General features: G+C 43.7%; 1 protein-coding gene across 1 annotated transcript in view; it reads right to left on the bottom strand.

Moving 5' to 3' along the window:
- Window positions 1-688: 688 nt before the first annotated feature.
- The window catches only part of LOC146179280 (ATP-binding cassette sub-family C member 3-like), a 42,137-nt gene continuing 27,783 nt past the window's right edge, over window positions 689-15,042 (bottom strand). The window contains exons 16-26 of the mRNA XM_084578946.1: window positions 13,982-14,163; window positions 13,743-13,818; window positions 12,283-12,493; window positions 9,141-9,451; window positions 7,959-8,291; window positions 7,354-7,455; window positions 5,880-6,053; window positions 4,830-4,988; window positions 3,994-4,160; window positions 3,369-3,563; window positions 689-1,347 (exon numbers count right to left, since the gene is read on the bottom strand). Coding sequence (XP_084435072.1) covers window positions 1,197-1,347; window positions 3,369-3,563; window positions 3,994-4,160; window positions 4,830-4,988; window positions 5,880-6,053; window positions 7,354-7,455; window positions 7,959-8,291; window positions 9,141-9,451; window positions 12,283-12,493; window positions 13,743-13,818; window positions 13,982-14,163 — 2,061 coding nt within the window. The 3' untranslated portion in view covers window positions 689-1,196. The remainder of the gene's footprint in view (window positions 1,348-3,368; window positions 3,564-3,993; window positions 4,161-4,829; window positions 4,989-5,879; window positions 6,054-7,353; window positions 7,456-7,958; window positions 8,292-9,140; window positions 9,452-12,282; window positions 12,494-13,742; window positions 13,819-13,981; window positions 14,164-15,042) is intronic.

The raw sequence follows: 15,042 nt of genomic DNA, 5'->3' as shown, positions 1-15,042 counted from the left end.
GTATGCGTGTAAGAATGCGGATTTGCGTGGTAGTGAGAGAAGGATATCATGAATCAAAACGTAGTGGTGTTTTATATTTTCACTTATTTTAAGTTCCTCCGCCATTTCTTAATTTCCTTTCAGAGCGAGCCTGGCCCATTGTTCACAAATGGAAATCTTTATATTACAAACAACATGTTTTGGAGGAAACCGGAATTATTTTCAAGTGTGAAGAGTTGTCTGAGTGACCGCGTTTTCGAATTCTTAGCCACATAAAGTAAAACTTATCGTTTTTTATCATCATTCAACGGCCCCAAACTGCTTTAGAGAACAACCTGCCTTTGTTATACGGACTCACAAAATTTCACTAACTTTCATTCCGGCACCTTAGCAACAAATTCAAAGTTTTCACGGCCTCATAATATTTGGCTCTCCTATACTTGCCTTTCGTCAATGTCTTACTTGTGAACGTGTCGCGGTTCCTAAATTGAAAATGAAATAAATAATGTTTCCGCCCGCATAACGTAGCTGTACCACACTGGAATTATTAAAAGCAGGTTCTATAAACACGGCAATGCGAATCGTCAAGCAGGTTTTATAAACGATGCACTGTTTTATATAGGTAAATTGGGAAATGGGTGTGGTTTGGCTTTGCCCAGTGTGATGCAAATTCTTGCACTTTCGTAAAAACTTTTATTCTTGAAAAAAATAGGTGGGTCAAATTCGTTTTATTGTGTTCAGCTAAAATCGTTGCAGCTCGCACTCTTAACATAAAAACAAATAATATCGATCATGGTTCTAAGATGTGGAGCTTCAATTTAAACAAACCGTGTAGGATGCTACAACCGATCTTCGTGCATCTAGGTGCTAACTTATAGGATTCACGCTGAACACTGGTTTGACCTAAAAGGCCACACAGCACACGATAAATACATGACGATGTTCAAAAACATATGGGGACTAAGATGTGAAAATTTGATGATGTTTAAATACGAGGTATGAACTATAACGATGAATGTAATTACTTGCGCTAGGCAAATAACTCAGCAAAGCTGAAATACAGATCTACCAACTTCTCTCACCTAACAATGTCCCCTTATTGGTGAACATTAAAGTGTTCGGCAGTCCTGACCTCCCAATAGGGGCCCCAGTTATACCTATGAACAGTTGTGTGAGCTTCGCTCGGTCGGCTTTCAAAGCATTACGTAGCGAGGCGATCACAACGTTGTGGAGATCACTTCAGCTTTCCATTTGGGATTATTAATGCCAGCCTCGACGGCCATACTGTAGAACACTGAAGACGTGTCAGAAAGCAATTGGGGTACGGTATTGAACTCTCGGACACTGCCATCTTCAAGAACAATTATCCTGAAAATAAAAGAAAAAAACATGTAATACAACATGAGACCATCTCAAAGTTGGCTATGAGTAAGCAAAAAGTATTTTACGCAGTTAAAATTTTTAGACTTCTTATCAAGTACACCAACAAGTACTTACCCAAGTGTACTTTCTATGGCCCTTGAATTTTAAATTTTTATGTTATTCTACATCTTACTCTACTCAAGCGCTTCACGTAAATGCTTCCCCTGATGCACTAACTGATCAAGGAGAGGTCAACTTGGCAGCCGAAAATTACTCTGCAGCAGGACAAACAGCTCTCGCAGCTATCTCCATTCACCACTTGAATGCATTAGTCTCTGGCCCTGGTCAACTCCTGAATTGCCCAATCCCGTTAATATGCAATAATCTCTGAAACAGTTATTTCTTGATTCCTTTCTTTCGCTTTCTTTTTTTTTTATCTTATTTCTCTTTCACTTGTTTCGTCTCTTTCTCTTTTCTTTCTTTCCTTCCTTCTTTCTCCCTTTCTTTCTTTCTTTCGTTTCCTTCCTTTTTCCCTCTTTTTTTTTGTTTCTTCTCTTTTTCTCTTTCTTTCTTTCTTTCTTTCTTTCTTTCTTTCTTTCTTTCTTTCTCCTTCTCTGTCCGTTTTCAGTTTTTCTTTCTTTCTTAATTTCCCTTTCTTCCTTTCTCCCTTCCGTTCTATACTTTTCTTCGCACTTTCTTTCCTTCCTTCTTCCTTTATCTGTCTTCATTTTCTCATTTCGTGTCTGAGTATTTTTTTTTTTCTCTTGAAGATGAGCTATACCTGCAGGCTTCATACCCTCTACGGGCCACCTGATTCTCTTGCGCCAAGCTAATTCCGCGGCTGTGACACACGGTGACACAGCACCGCAGCGGGGCTATGTGATGCGGCCTGCCGGCTTTACAAATTCGAGCATTTGTTCCGAAAGCACGTGCAAGCTTCATCATGCGACGGCTTTATAAATAGTCTCATTTTTCAACTAAAATCATATAAACTGCCTTTTCCCCAGATGGTACGTACTGTTAGTGGAAATGAAAAAGCAGCATTGACCCCTTAATGTGCCTGAAACTCGAAAGGACGTCAGCGGACTGCAGAGCACAGGATATCCGGTCCTGTGTTATTTCTCCCATTCTACTATTTTTTTCTGTCAAACATAGATGGCCGCGATATATATTAACCGTTGTACCCTTTCAGTGCCTTTCTCCGCGGCATCCCGTAGTGGCGGCTGTCCAGCATATAGGAAAGATCGAGCACTCGCCGCTTTTCGGTCTGGGAACAAGATGTTTTGAGCATATTTATGTATTTATTTTATTATATTGTTTTTATTTTCCCATTTTTTTATTCATTCTTGGCAGTTTTTGGGCTATTGTCTGGGACCCCTGTGAGTTCCCTGTGTGAGTTCGGGACCCCTTGCAAAAAAAGATCATCCCCTCATCCTCCATTATACTGCTACTTATCTTCAGGTAACCCTACCTTTAACCACCTGGGGTCAACCTATACCCGCATGTTTCCTAGTTTCTACCAGCCGCCTGACTACCTCCATTTTTTGCTACCTTCGCCTTCCCATGGAATTCACTCCGCCAGAATAACCGACCATATCTTACAGTATCTTCTATCCACATTACTTGTCCTGCCTATTATGTTTGTCGATTGCAGTTCAGTCTCCCCAGGGTTGCTTTATATTTTGTTCGCATTACTATCTGCGCCGTTCTCAGTCTAATTTTGAGCGAACATTCGACCCAGTCAGCCTACGCTAAGTGCAGACTTGAAAACTCGAACTGAGCATTCACAAGCACTACCCCCTCCCCATGAACCAGTTCAGTACAGTTCAATCGTTTCGTCGTGTCGGACTCTTCGTGCCCCTATAAATCATATCACGCCAAGCTTTCCGGTCTCCAATTATCTAGGTAGTTTCTATGTAATGGCAACCCATTCTAGTATTTTTTTTTCCAAGAAAGCCCTATGGCCATGGATCTACACAAAGATTTAAAGGAAAAATTGTTTTTTTTTTTCTGCCTCTCTCTCTCACCGGTCGTAGTCGAGGACAGTGTGCAAGCGATGCGCGATGGTGAAGAGGGTACACTGAGCGAAGGCGTTCCGTAACGCCACCTGGATAAGCTGGTCAGTGTCGCCGTCCATCTGCGACGTGGCTTCGTCCAGGAGCAGGATCTTCGTGCCCCGAAGCATGGCCCTCGCGAGACACACAAGCTGCCGCTGGCCAACGCTGCACAAGACCCATCATTCACACTCACTGCGATTGTTTGCAGTTATTGCGCTAACATCCAGATAACTTCCTCAATGACAATGACCACAGAACGCGGTAATCTGGTGCGAAATATATCGCTTAAAAGCAAGTCTGCGAGCTTCCACATACGCCTACGCACGAACTGCAAATATGAGTTAATCTTCTTCAAAATAAGCATTCACACATAGACTTCTCGTTTGTCAAGTATCTCTGAAGGTCTTAATGATGAGCCTGGCAGACATATACTGGAGTTCCACGCGGATCTGGAAAGTGTGCCTAACTACATAAACCATTGAACACGTAAGGTTCAGTAAGTTACGCCTGTGTGGCACCGTATGAGGCATCACTGGAAGCGTGGTTGCCTGCTTATTAAAATTTTAAGCCCTTTTGTCCCACTTGATATACTTGCCTCAAGTTACTGCCACCATCGGCGGTGAGCAAGTGCAAGCCTCTGGCGTCGTTCGAGACAACCTTGGAGAGGTGGGCCCGCTCCAGGCACTGCCATATATCGCGGTCAGAGTGCGAGCTGGTCGGGTCCAGGTTCATTCGAAGCGTTCCCCTCACGAGGCTTGGGTCCTTGATGTTGAAAGAGACAGCCGTGCGTTTTATTTCAGAGCTTGGAGAACCTTAACGCGTCTCGAAAAAAGTTCTTTTCTCTGGAGTTCTGTCCCTGATCTGGTTTAGCTGGTATAGGGCTAGAGATGTGACCTAGCAGCTGTCACTTGGTCACTGTGCTATTACGTAAGCATTTTTAGTCTTTAATCACGGTTACGTAAATATTAAAGGTATAAAAGATTTATTCTGATGAATTTTCACGACGATCTACAATTTTTGAATTAGCGATTTCTTCCTAAAGACATCATATTAAAAAAAAAGCTCCTTGTTTTTGTCAAATATTTATCTTTGGAGCCCTACACATATTACTGCAAGAAAGACCGGGTGGCTCTCAACCTCAATTAGTTGGTCTCACTCTGATAGGGCATATTGTCTGATTAACAACGGTGGCGACTTTTAGTGAACACAAGTGGCTTATGCCACAGTTATCCTTTCTATTCCAGACATTACAGTGCATTTTATGTTACAGACAACGAAAGGCTACTTGTTTTGCTCTTCTTTATTGCTTAGAATCACCTGTGTGATGAGATTAAGTCAACATTTCGTGTAAGGTATTCATTATACAGCTCTTAGCCGCAAACACATCCTCAGGACATGCTTTACAAATAACTAATTTCAAGACTGATTTACCTGAGGTATTACAGTGATGATTCGTCGCAGTTTGCGAAGAGGCACACCGGCTATATCAACGCCGTCAATGAGGATACGGCCTTCGGATGCTCTGAGCATGCGCAAAAGTGCCAGTACCAAAGATGATTTGCCGGCTCCCGTGCGCCCTACGACTCCGATCTGAAATGATACAAGGATGCTTCTTGTAGCGCATTTCTATCTTTATCTCGACCTGAAAGAATTGTGCAGTATGCTGCCCAAAGATTTATAGCTCCTCTAACGGTATTTCTAGTTTATCCTTAGAGACAGTGGTGTACTTCGCCCGGAGTATCTCAGTTTTAACTGAAATGCATTAAAACGCAAGATTTAGGAAAACCACCCCAGGAGCGGTGATGCAGTCATGATTTTGGTACATTCAGTTCCTGCCTCGACTAGTATGAATCTGACCAATAGATTTTACTTCAAGCAAACATCGTACGACACAGTATTTACTTCAGAACTTCTCAATGACAGCTTTCGAATTTCAGAGAACCGATAACATTTTTGGCATGCATAGAAATGAAATGGCATTATATTTGCTGCGAGGTAGAGAAACGGGGACGGGGAGGAAACTATGACAACAGTGTATTGGTCGAGAGGTGTCACGTGATATCTTCATGGGGCACAGAGGAGAAACAGAAGTTAACCTTTGTCGAAACAATACAGCTCTGTAATCCCAAGAGGACCACATTTTCCAACAAAAAGAGATTTGATGAGCTGGGCAATAATACAAAAAACGAATTACCGACCAGTTCCGCAAGTAAAATGTGCGTCCCTACCGAATTACCCCACGCACAGCACGAACTCCGAAACACCGCCATTACTTTAGATACAGTGGCAGCCCTTCATTTTCTGTAGAAAGGCTATGACTTATGAGTTTGTGCCGAGTGGCTGAAAAATAATTAATACAAATTCCGCGCAGAAGAAATGGATTTTTCAATGTGGTTTTCAGACACCGCCAGCTAAGCGCTAGCTCTATCGTTTTGAAACTACTGTAAGAGAACAAAATGTTACAGTTTGCTGAGTACCTACCTTTTCCCTGGGATTAACCACAAAAGAGACACCACTGAGGACATTGGGCAGCACTCCTGGACGGTAGGAGGCAGAGTAGTTTTGAAATTCGATCTTGCCGTCGCTAGGCCAGCTTGCCAGGGCCTTGTCTACGGCGGCCTTCTGCTCTTCGCTCCATGTAGACGGAAGATCTTCCTATGGGTAAATTTCGCGGGAAAAGTTTTACTTACTAAATAAGCACACGCACCATATCGCTCTCTGCTTTAAAGATGTTTCGAATGACAAGCGCTCTAAATTTGTTTCGCTTTGATAAAAGCTATATTGCAAGTGATAACTAACTTTTCTTAATGCTTTTTTTACCTACTACACAGCCCAAAAACAAAAACAAAAGAGGTGGATACAAGTCCACACTTATAAAAGACACATTATGCAAGCGGGGTATTTTCCGTAGTACGATGTGGTGAAGACGATGCGACGGAGTAACGCAAAATAAAGGTTCACGTGCGTGAAGATACCTGCAGGGGTTCCTCGCATTCCAAACAGAAAACTGTGTCAGTTCATGCCCGCGCACGGTACATGTGGAAATCAGAAAGGCATCACAAGCCGGCCATCCAGCCTTGGAGGCGAAGCTTCAGTGGTTATTATAGACTGAAATATACCTCAGACTATGGTAAGACAATTCATGTTCCTGATTTCCTACGGAGCTAAACTTCAACAAGCATGGACAAGAATTAACCGCGTTATTAGGACCGAAACCACGCAGTAAAGGGAGCCCTCGCTGGTCGTTGATCACCAGCGCTGCTGAAGTTTAGTACTGGGGCGACTACTACTTTGTAGATGCGAATACAAACACACATCCTTGTTTCTACTTTAAGGATTATATAGTATTGTACCAGATAATTCAGCTATAAGGACCCAACAAAGATTGGAAAGTGTTCGAGCCGAAGTAAACAAAAGCACTGTTCTTTTCGAACGAGCAACATCGGGACATTGCATATTTTGTGCGTAAATTATACGAAAGCTGCTGTAGTAACATTATGATTGATCGATGCATTTGCTCTAAGCCGAGACGTTTACACAAGAGGCAAGATTTTTCTCGAGAGTGAAGGCAGGTGGAGGAGGGTGGAGGAGGGCTGAGAGCGGGTTGTCTGCTGAAGAGGAGAACAGCTTCGGGAGATGGCTGGAATAAATGCGTCAGAAGTGTAGCCGGCTTTCCAACTGTGTCGTCGGTTTAAATACTCCCATTCCTTTCTGGGTGCATCGTTTTCTAATTAAGGTAAATTGTGACGTCTACTCATGCATCTAATGTGATTAACTGGCTTTGGTCTTCATGACTATGTTAGCTTTTGTGTTACTACAGACATGAATAAGAAAGTAAGGCCGTTGAGTGTGTAATGCGCCGATTCTAGGAATGCAGAATAGTTTGCGTTGCTTACCAATGGCGACGTTAAAACGCATGCCACTTTTTCGAATACGGACAATGCGTGCAACATACCTCCAGAGGCAGCTCTGTGTACTCGACGCACCGCTCTAAGGACACGATCATCTGGAGCACGTTGAACAGCATCACACAGAGGGTCATCAGTGCCAGAGGAACCTGCGATTAGCAGAACGGTATGACATTTCAACCTGATGCCTGATTTTGTACTGCTGATTTTAGCGCCACTTTGTAGACAAACTTTAAAGCTTTTATTATTTCCTCTAAGTCTACATAAGTACCGAAGCCAATGTGATGTTCTCACAAAACCAATCAGCTTCGCAGCAATGAACATGCATTTAATGCAAGTTCGCTCGCTCACTCACTCCCCCACTCATTTTCTCACTCACCCACTTGCTTGCTCACCCATCACCACCCATTTGTACAAAATTTGCGTCAGTGTACGGTGGTGATACTTAATTGACCACTTCTAAAACAACGAAGCTTCCTGTTGTTACGTGTCATAGTCTACAAAACATGCCGAACTCTACTCCAGACATTCCTCCAGTTGCATGCGTCAAATATAACATGCGATTTTCACTTAATTATATCGGGTACAAAAATCATTTCTCTCGCGAAGTGCACGTGCACAGCAAACATGAAAATAAAGCCGGTCCGCTCACCGAAGTCGCAGAGCTCAGAGCCAGGCCGAGGCTGCTGGGGTCGGGCCCTTCGGGCCCGGCAAACACGGTGTTAGCCAGCAGCGTGTACAGGACCACTATGTAGCCCGCAGTCGAGGTCAGCGAGCGTGTGAAGCGGTACGCGGCTCCGAAGCTGGAGTAGCCGCGCATCGTGTCGTCCATGAGGCGGACGAAGTGCCTGCTGAACCGATCGGCCACGCCATATGTACGCACGCTGCTCAGAGCGTCAACGGTCTCTCCAGTATGCTGCAGCAGCCTCGACATGGCCACGCTCTCGTAGTAGCGGGAGCTGTGCGATGCCTTCACGGCTAGGTTCTGCGGGGGGCGGAAAAGGGTCGATTACATTTAAGCCAACGTGAATGGTTAAGCGTTATTTTCAGCGTAAACTCTACCTAGACGACAGCGTTCTACCCTACGGTGGAGAGAAGGCAGAAGGCGAGGTTTCAGCAACATATATGACCAAGATACAAGTGATCAAGTTTACCTTCGACTCCTTGCCGTTATTTGCATTCACCCACCGTTATCTCATCACCAATCATTCTTTCTCTGAGCGACGTACCTATTTAACTGCTACCAATGATGAATGGAAGGTAAATTTTTCGTTCATTTTTTTTCTTTGCTCTAACCCAGCACAATGCGCTTTGGTGTAACACGCTGATATGGCGTAGATCTGGAAGGAACAACCAGCTATGCTTATTTTGCTCTGTGGAACAGGCCGAATGTTTTTATAAGTGTGGTAACTACAGCGTCATCGCTGATGTTAAAAAAATAAATTGATGGTTACGACCCATCACACAATTATAAGAAGGAAATAGGACGTTATGCACAGATGTAAGTGGCTTAAATCAGGTAACAATTTTCATGGACTGACACCAGTTAAGCACGCCAGCTGCGATCTTGCTTTCAGCTTGTGTCAATTGATCTCTTGATCATAATTGTAAAACAGCGCGAATAACGGTAGACAAGAACGTTCTTGTCTATCGTTGTTCGCGCTGTTTTACAATTATGAACGTCTACCAACTTGCCCAATTGAACATTCAGCTTGATCTCTTGAATACTTTGACCGCAATAAGGATCTGGCCCATGCACTTCTTACACATACTGGCCCTGCACACCCGCCTACATACCCTATTACCATCCTGGCTGGAGCAAGGGCGGACTTACCGTTCCATATCCCACGAGCACGGCCACGACGACGGTGACCGCAACCACAGCGGGCGACTGAGTGCCGATAACGGCAATCTTGGCCAGCGTGATGAGTGTGTTCTGGACGGTCTGTTTGCCGCTGAGGAAGGAACGCGAGTCCACGAATTCCATGTCAGTCGAAAAACGGTTTAGAATGCGGCCTCGAGGCGACGCGTCGAAAAAGGACACCGGGCTGCCCAACACGTGTCCCAGCATGCCGCTGTGCAACGACCTCGACAGCCGCCTCGCCGACAGGGCCAGTAGGACGCTGCCCACGATGCGAAGCGCCACTGCAAAAAAAAAACAAGAAAAAAAGAAAGAAAAAAAAAACAGGCGAATGATTTCAGCTCAGCTCCCATCTCCGTGCGCACTGAGTGCTTTCCGATGTGCTTATGTGGTCCATGACCGTAAGCATATGGGGAAGCACTGGCAAAAGTCTATCTCTGTTTTTCTAAACGGAAAGCTCAACATGTTGGCTATGAATGACCCGTTTTTAGTACGTATTTCAGAAGAAGTGGTAAATGTTGTGAAGTCACTTTCAGACACTTGGGTTTTCTATCGATGTGAAGGATTTATATCACTCCCTGCCTCATGACAACCTGCTTACTGTGGTAGAGGATTCCATCCATCATTTCGGCGCCTTGGCCTTCGAAAGTGAATCCGGATTGTGCGTCAAAAAGTATTGGAACTGTTACACTTTTATCTGCGCTCAACATTCATAGATCGGCAAGTTCTCACATCCGATAACAGGGAATATGCATTGGGTCTTGTCCGGCCACCGTACTTTATGATATGTACCTAGAACATCTTAACAGTATCCTCTAGTATCGCCATACCAGCCCTGAAGTGGTTAGAATCTTAAGGTTTGTTGACGATTTCGCTTTCCTTGTTGACTATTTATTTATTTATTTATTATTTATTTATTGATACTGTGTTGGGATGTTAGCAGGGTAGGAATACAAACTAAGCAGCTTAACAAAACAGGCAAAAATAAACGATAATTACAGTGCAAGTTGGAGCTGTTCTGCACAATTAGGAATAGAACCAAACATATACAACAAAGCAGTGAAATAGCAAATGGAATAAAAAGAAACTAGGTGATATGTTACGAGAACAACGTCATTGTACGCCATCGTGTTAGAGCAGGTGGCTTCCGGTATTTTAGCCACTGTACGAGGATGTTATTCACTGCTCCAGCTGAGTAACGAAATGCCCACCGAACGAAACATATGTTTTCTTGATATCTGTTTTAAATTCTTAGACAACCACGTACGTTGGTAGCTCGTAAAACGAGGCATTATTAATATGTGCCTGAAAAATGGCATGAAAATGTCATGCTCCCACCTCATGAACCAAAGCTTTCGAAGCGGGCTACCCAGTTGGCATATACATGTCTGTCTCCGAAAGCATAATGAAAAAGAAGTGTCAAGAACAACAACTGCCGTCTGTGCCGTCAGAACGAACGAAAGGACAGATTGCATCATTCCCTACATTCAGTGCCTGTCCCACAATCTTATCCCACAATCTTAAAACCAAGACCGACTGAAATACAGACCTGCACAGAAAACGGGTTCCTATGGGACCTCGTGCGCCAACTTTCGTTACCTTTCTCGCCGTTGAGGGCGCTCGGTTGATCTGTTCGTATGTCATTTTCAGCATCATCAAATCACAAATTAATATAAACAAACTGCACCCAAATTAAAAAAAAAAAAGATCTTTGCCCGAGTTATACTTTGAAAATTTTGCTTTTGTGTATTTTAGCGGAGAGTGTTTTTTTTTTTTTATAATGTTTTTCTCTCGCCAGAAGACATACCGCGATTCCGCTCTTTGCGACGGCACTGCAGTTACTCGCTGCGCATGCGCAGAACAGGTGCTTGTGCATTACAGCGTGAACAGATAATTAAATTATAACGACGAAGAAAAATGGCAGAACTAATAGACCATTCTTATTAACAGGTTTACAGTAGCGCTAGGCTACCCGTAGTGTTCGTTCCCTAGCGGCGAAGGCTATGAACTAGAAGGTGCGCGCTGGAGCAGTGCTGTCTGTGCAGGTCTGTCTTTCAGTCGGTCTTGCTTAAAACAAGCTGGGAAGAAAGCGAATGTTTGCATTGTTTTTCAGCCCCAGTGCCTTATGCAAAAACTCTTGACCACTGATAAACGTCCCCATAAGCTACAATGCACCCCTAAGCACCGAATGAAGTTTGTCAAATGTACCGAGGGCATTGTCTACAACATCCCTCTTTCTTCTGATAAGCAGTACGTTGGTCAGTCCGGGCGTTGCTGGAATGAAAGGCTTCGCGAACACAAAAACAATGTGAATACATTTACTGGTAGTAATCTGGCTCTGCACAGTAAGGGGTGCGCTTGCGTGCCTTGTTTGGACAAGTACTCGATTGTGGCTTAACACCAACACCAGTTAATCTATGAGATTACAGAAGCGGCACAGATCGCTGCTTTGTACGATAAATGTCTCAGCAAGCCGTCTATCTCCCTGTCCAAAAGTGAGCTGGCATTGTTAAGAAACGTTAATCACTGAGCGGTGTTTCGTCCGTTCTTTTTTCACTGTTTTCTTCTGGACACATGCGCCCGTTAGCCTCTACGTGTCACGTTTCGCCTCGATCGCCTAATTCGTTGAGTCGGTAGTTAGTGCCTGTGTTGTGTACCTTTTCTGTGTCTTCAATCCTGCTCACACTCTTGTCATGAATCACCGTTACCGACTAGCCCAAGTTTCCATCCTTATGTGACCTCGAAAACCTTTGGCTTGCATTTGGGAGTGCAACAATTTTGGCGCATGTAGATTGGAAGCATGTATAGTTTAGTTAGAAGTTTATGTGATTACCTTAGCATCATTACCAGCATCATGCCCTATCATATAACCTAAACGTCCCCAAGGGCATTGCAGAAAGGGGCTACAAAAGAGAGAAAATAGGCACCAAACGTTTCATCGGGGTACATTCAGCGCCGAAAACTAAAAAGGACGCAACAAAAAAAAAAGATAAAATGCTTAAAGGGCTACTGGCCACCACTCAGATCAGTTGTAATGCGTTGTAATGCGTCATTTGTAAGCCTGAGAAGTTATAATGCGTATTATGCTCCCGAGAGGCTTTCCAAACGAGCATACCATCAATGACGCAGAGCGACACCAACACTTGCACCCAAGGGACCTGCTCGCTCCCAGAACCTGCTGCGCCACTGCTCGAAGCATCCGTCCACTGCTTAATCCAGAGCTGCTGGAAGGCGAAGAAGCAGGAAGCAGCCAAGAAGATGATGACTCCGACGGGCGCCGGCCATTGCGCCAGCCGCAACAGACTGCGAAGCAACTGCCAACCTGTCTGGAGGGAAATACTTGTATTAGGAACCGATTCAATAAGGATTCGTTTATATAACTAACCGCTTCCAGTGCCGTCAGGATACATAATAGCATCCGCATGATTAGTGATGACAGGTATAGTCTTGATGCCGGCTAGTCTGTGCGTTGCTCCGGAAAAATGGTACAGCAAAATAAACGCAGTCGTAAGTTGGAGCGCAATACGACGAACCCATGTCTCTCAAGTGGTCTGTGTCCTTTCATTGCGTGGTCATACAACGTTTTCAGAATAATGGCAGGGGTTGGGGTACAGTAGTGTCTCGTTAGTGTGGACCACTTTGGTTCCCGAGTAACATTTTCCATAAAGCGAGTTAGTTATTCGTAAAATATATCGCAGATCAAGAACACACTATGGTTACAGGGTTTGCGATTGTACCTTGGCGCCTAATAAACTTGAAATTGGACAATGCTTGAGCTACGATCCCAATACACCAGTCACATTATGATTAAAATACGCGTGGCACAATTTTACACTTCTGGAGGTCTATGATGCACTTGACGGCGTCTCATGGACAACATACTGAAGTTGTACTACAACTATTCCAAAAAGCTGCTATATATAAGCTCTCAGCCGGCTAAAACATAGCGAATGTCGCTTTCTACGTGGCCCAAGCTGCAGAAAGAGTTTTATTCATAGCCATTCACTGTAGAGAAGGATCGATATTCTAAAAGAAAACCGCCATCACTCAGCCACTTGAACTTTTCAATATTTTTCCTATGGTGTCCTACGCTCAAAGTGAAGAAAATTGAACATCTGTTTCGGGATAAGACAAATTTTCTTCGCATGTCCTTTCCCATCTGTCACGCTTGAACTATGGCAGCGCTACAACTTCCCCGACCAGGAGAGCTTATAAGAAATTGCGAGCTTATAAGAAATTAAAAGAGCACAACGTAACGAGCTGGATCTGAAGCTAGGAAAGGTAAAATGATGAAATATACCAGCGCGGACAGAAACTCTCCACACAAGCACAGTCGGTACGCCGGCAGTGGGGGAAAACAATGGTTTATCCAAGTCAAGCAAATATCAGGAAAACAACCGCCGTGTAGCTTCAAACAACTAGCTCTTTTTGCGGTAACGTCTGTCGCAGAAGGACGCAGAAATTGGAAGGAGCAATATAAAGATTTTGGTAGTGAAAAGAAAAGAAAAAAAAAACAAAGATTTACCCCCACTCCGGAAGGCCAAAACTAAAAGCAAGAGACATTGCCATACTCACTTTTGTTGATTTTCCTAGCTCCTCTTCAGTAATTCGTCCGACTGTGTCATTCTCTTCCATCTCTTCTATTGCTGCTCTGAAAATGTATAAATAAATAATAGGTTGTTACTACAACAGGCATTATTATCAGCAGGGCCCTAATTCGTGAAAATAAGCTACAATGCCGGCAGCCAACTTAGAAATCACAGAAGATACTGAATTTCATTTAATAACTCCGATAATTGAAAACATTTCCTCACCCCGATTTCTTAAGATCACTCCAGTTGCGCTTTTCGAGAGCTTCGCGGAAGTTCTGCGGGGAATCTGGGTCTGTAACGAGATCTTCGAGCCGGTTATACACCTTAATTCGCTTTCCGTCGACCAAAACAATTTTGTCCATGTAGTGAAGGTAATGGCCTTGGTTACAGACCATGATACGCGTCTGAAAAAAAAAAAAAGAAATACTTTTTGGTTAGTATTCAATAGCCAATAAAAAAAGATCATCGCAACAGAAAAAAAGACTGCAATATAAAGAAGAAAATTGATACTTACATTAGCATTGATTATAATCTGCGCATATAAAGGCATGCAAGGTCTGAGGGAGTATAGAGGAGGGTGAAAACAAACCTCCCCATGGTTTGTGTTAAGGTTTCGCGGCACGTTAGGAAAGTTGACGTTTTCTTCCGTTGCTTAAACGTCCGACTTCCAGAAGATAAAAGGTTTCTACAGGACAGGCAGAATTTTCAAAAATACCGTCGAAAGCATAAATGTGGTCCGTTTTTTAAGCACACTATCATTCCGGGACGAGGCACCAATGCGAAATATTGGAATCTTAGAAGCATATCATATCACCAAAAAGGAAGATAGCTGTGTCAGTAACACGTCTGTGACCTTGTATGGTAAAGAATTCGGGTTCCTAAGCCCTTCAGGGCACCCATTGATAACATATAGCGTGCTATTGACAAGCATTTTTTCTTCTTTACTTTTTCATGTGACGTGTGCATGCGTCTGCTTCAGTGCTGAAGAGTACATATGAAATGAGCCGTGCTGTGTCCCTCTCTGTGTATCGCGCTGGATTTTTTTCTCTCGAAATGTGTACGACCTAGCCTAGCTCTCCAGTCTGTTCTTTCCAAAGTTCGTTGCAAATGACTCTGAGCGGGTCGTGATACATTCTTTCACAAACAGACCACCAGGCTTATCCGTTGATGCATTCGTAGTTGCTACAGTTGCATTTCAGGAATATCAACAAAACACTATTTCCATTCACAGGCGTAACGTTATGATGCTGCCACGCCTGTCCGAATTCGTAGGTAATTCATTA

This window comes from Amblyomma maculatum, chromosome 9 (assembly GCF_055883805.1).
Source record: "Amblyomma maculatum isolate TAMU_Amacu chromosome 9, ASM5588380v1, whole genome shotgun sequence".
In the NCBI taxonomy this organism is placed as follows: domain Eukaryota; kingdom Metazoa; phylum Arthropoda; class Arachnida; order Ixodida; family Ixodidae; genus Amblyomma; species Amblyomma maculatum.
The sequence above is the reverse complement of the archived record's forward strand: the minus strand, read 5'-3'. Positions and strand labels throughout refer to the sequence as shown.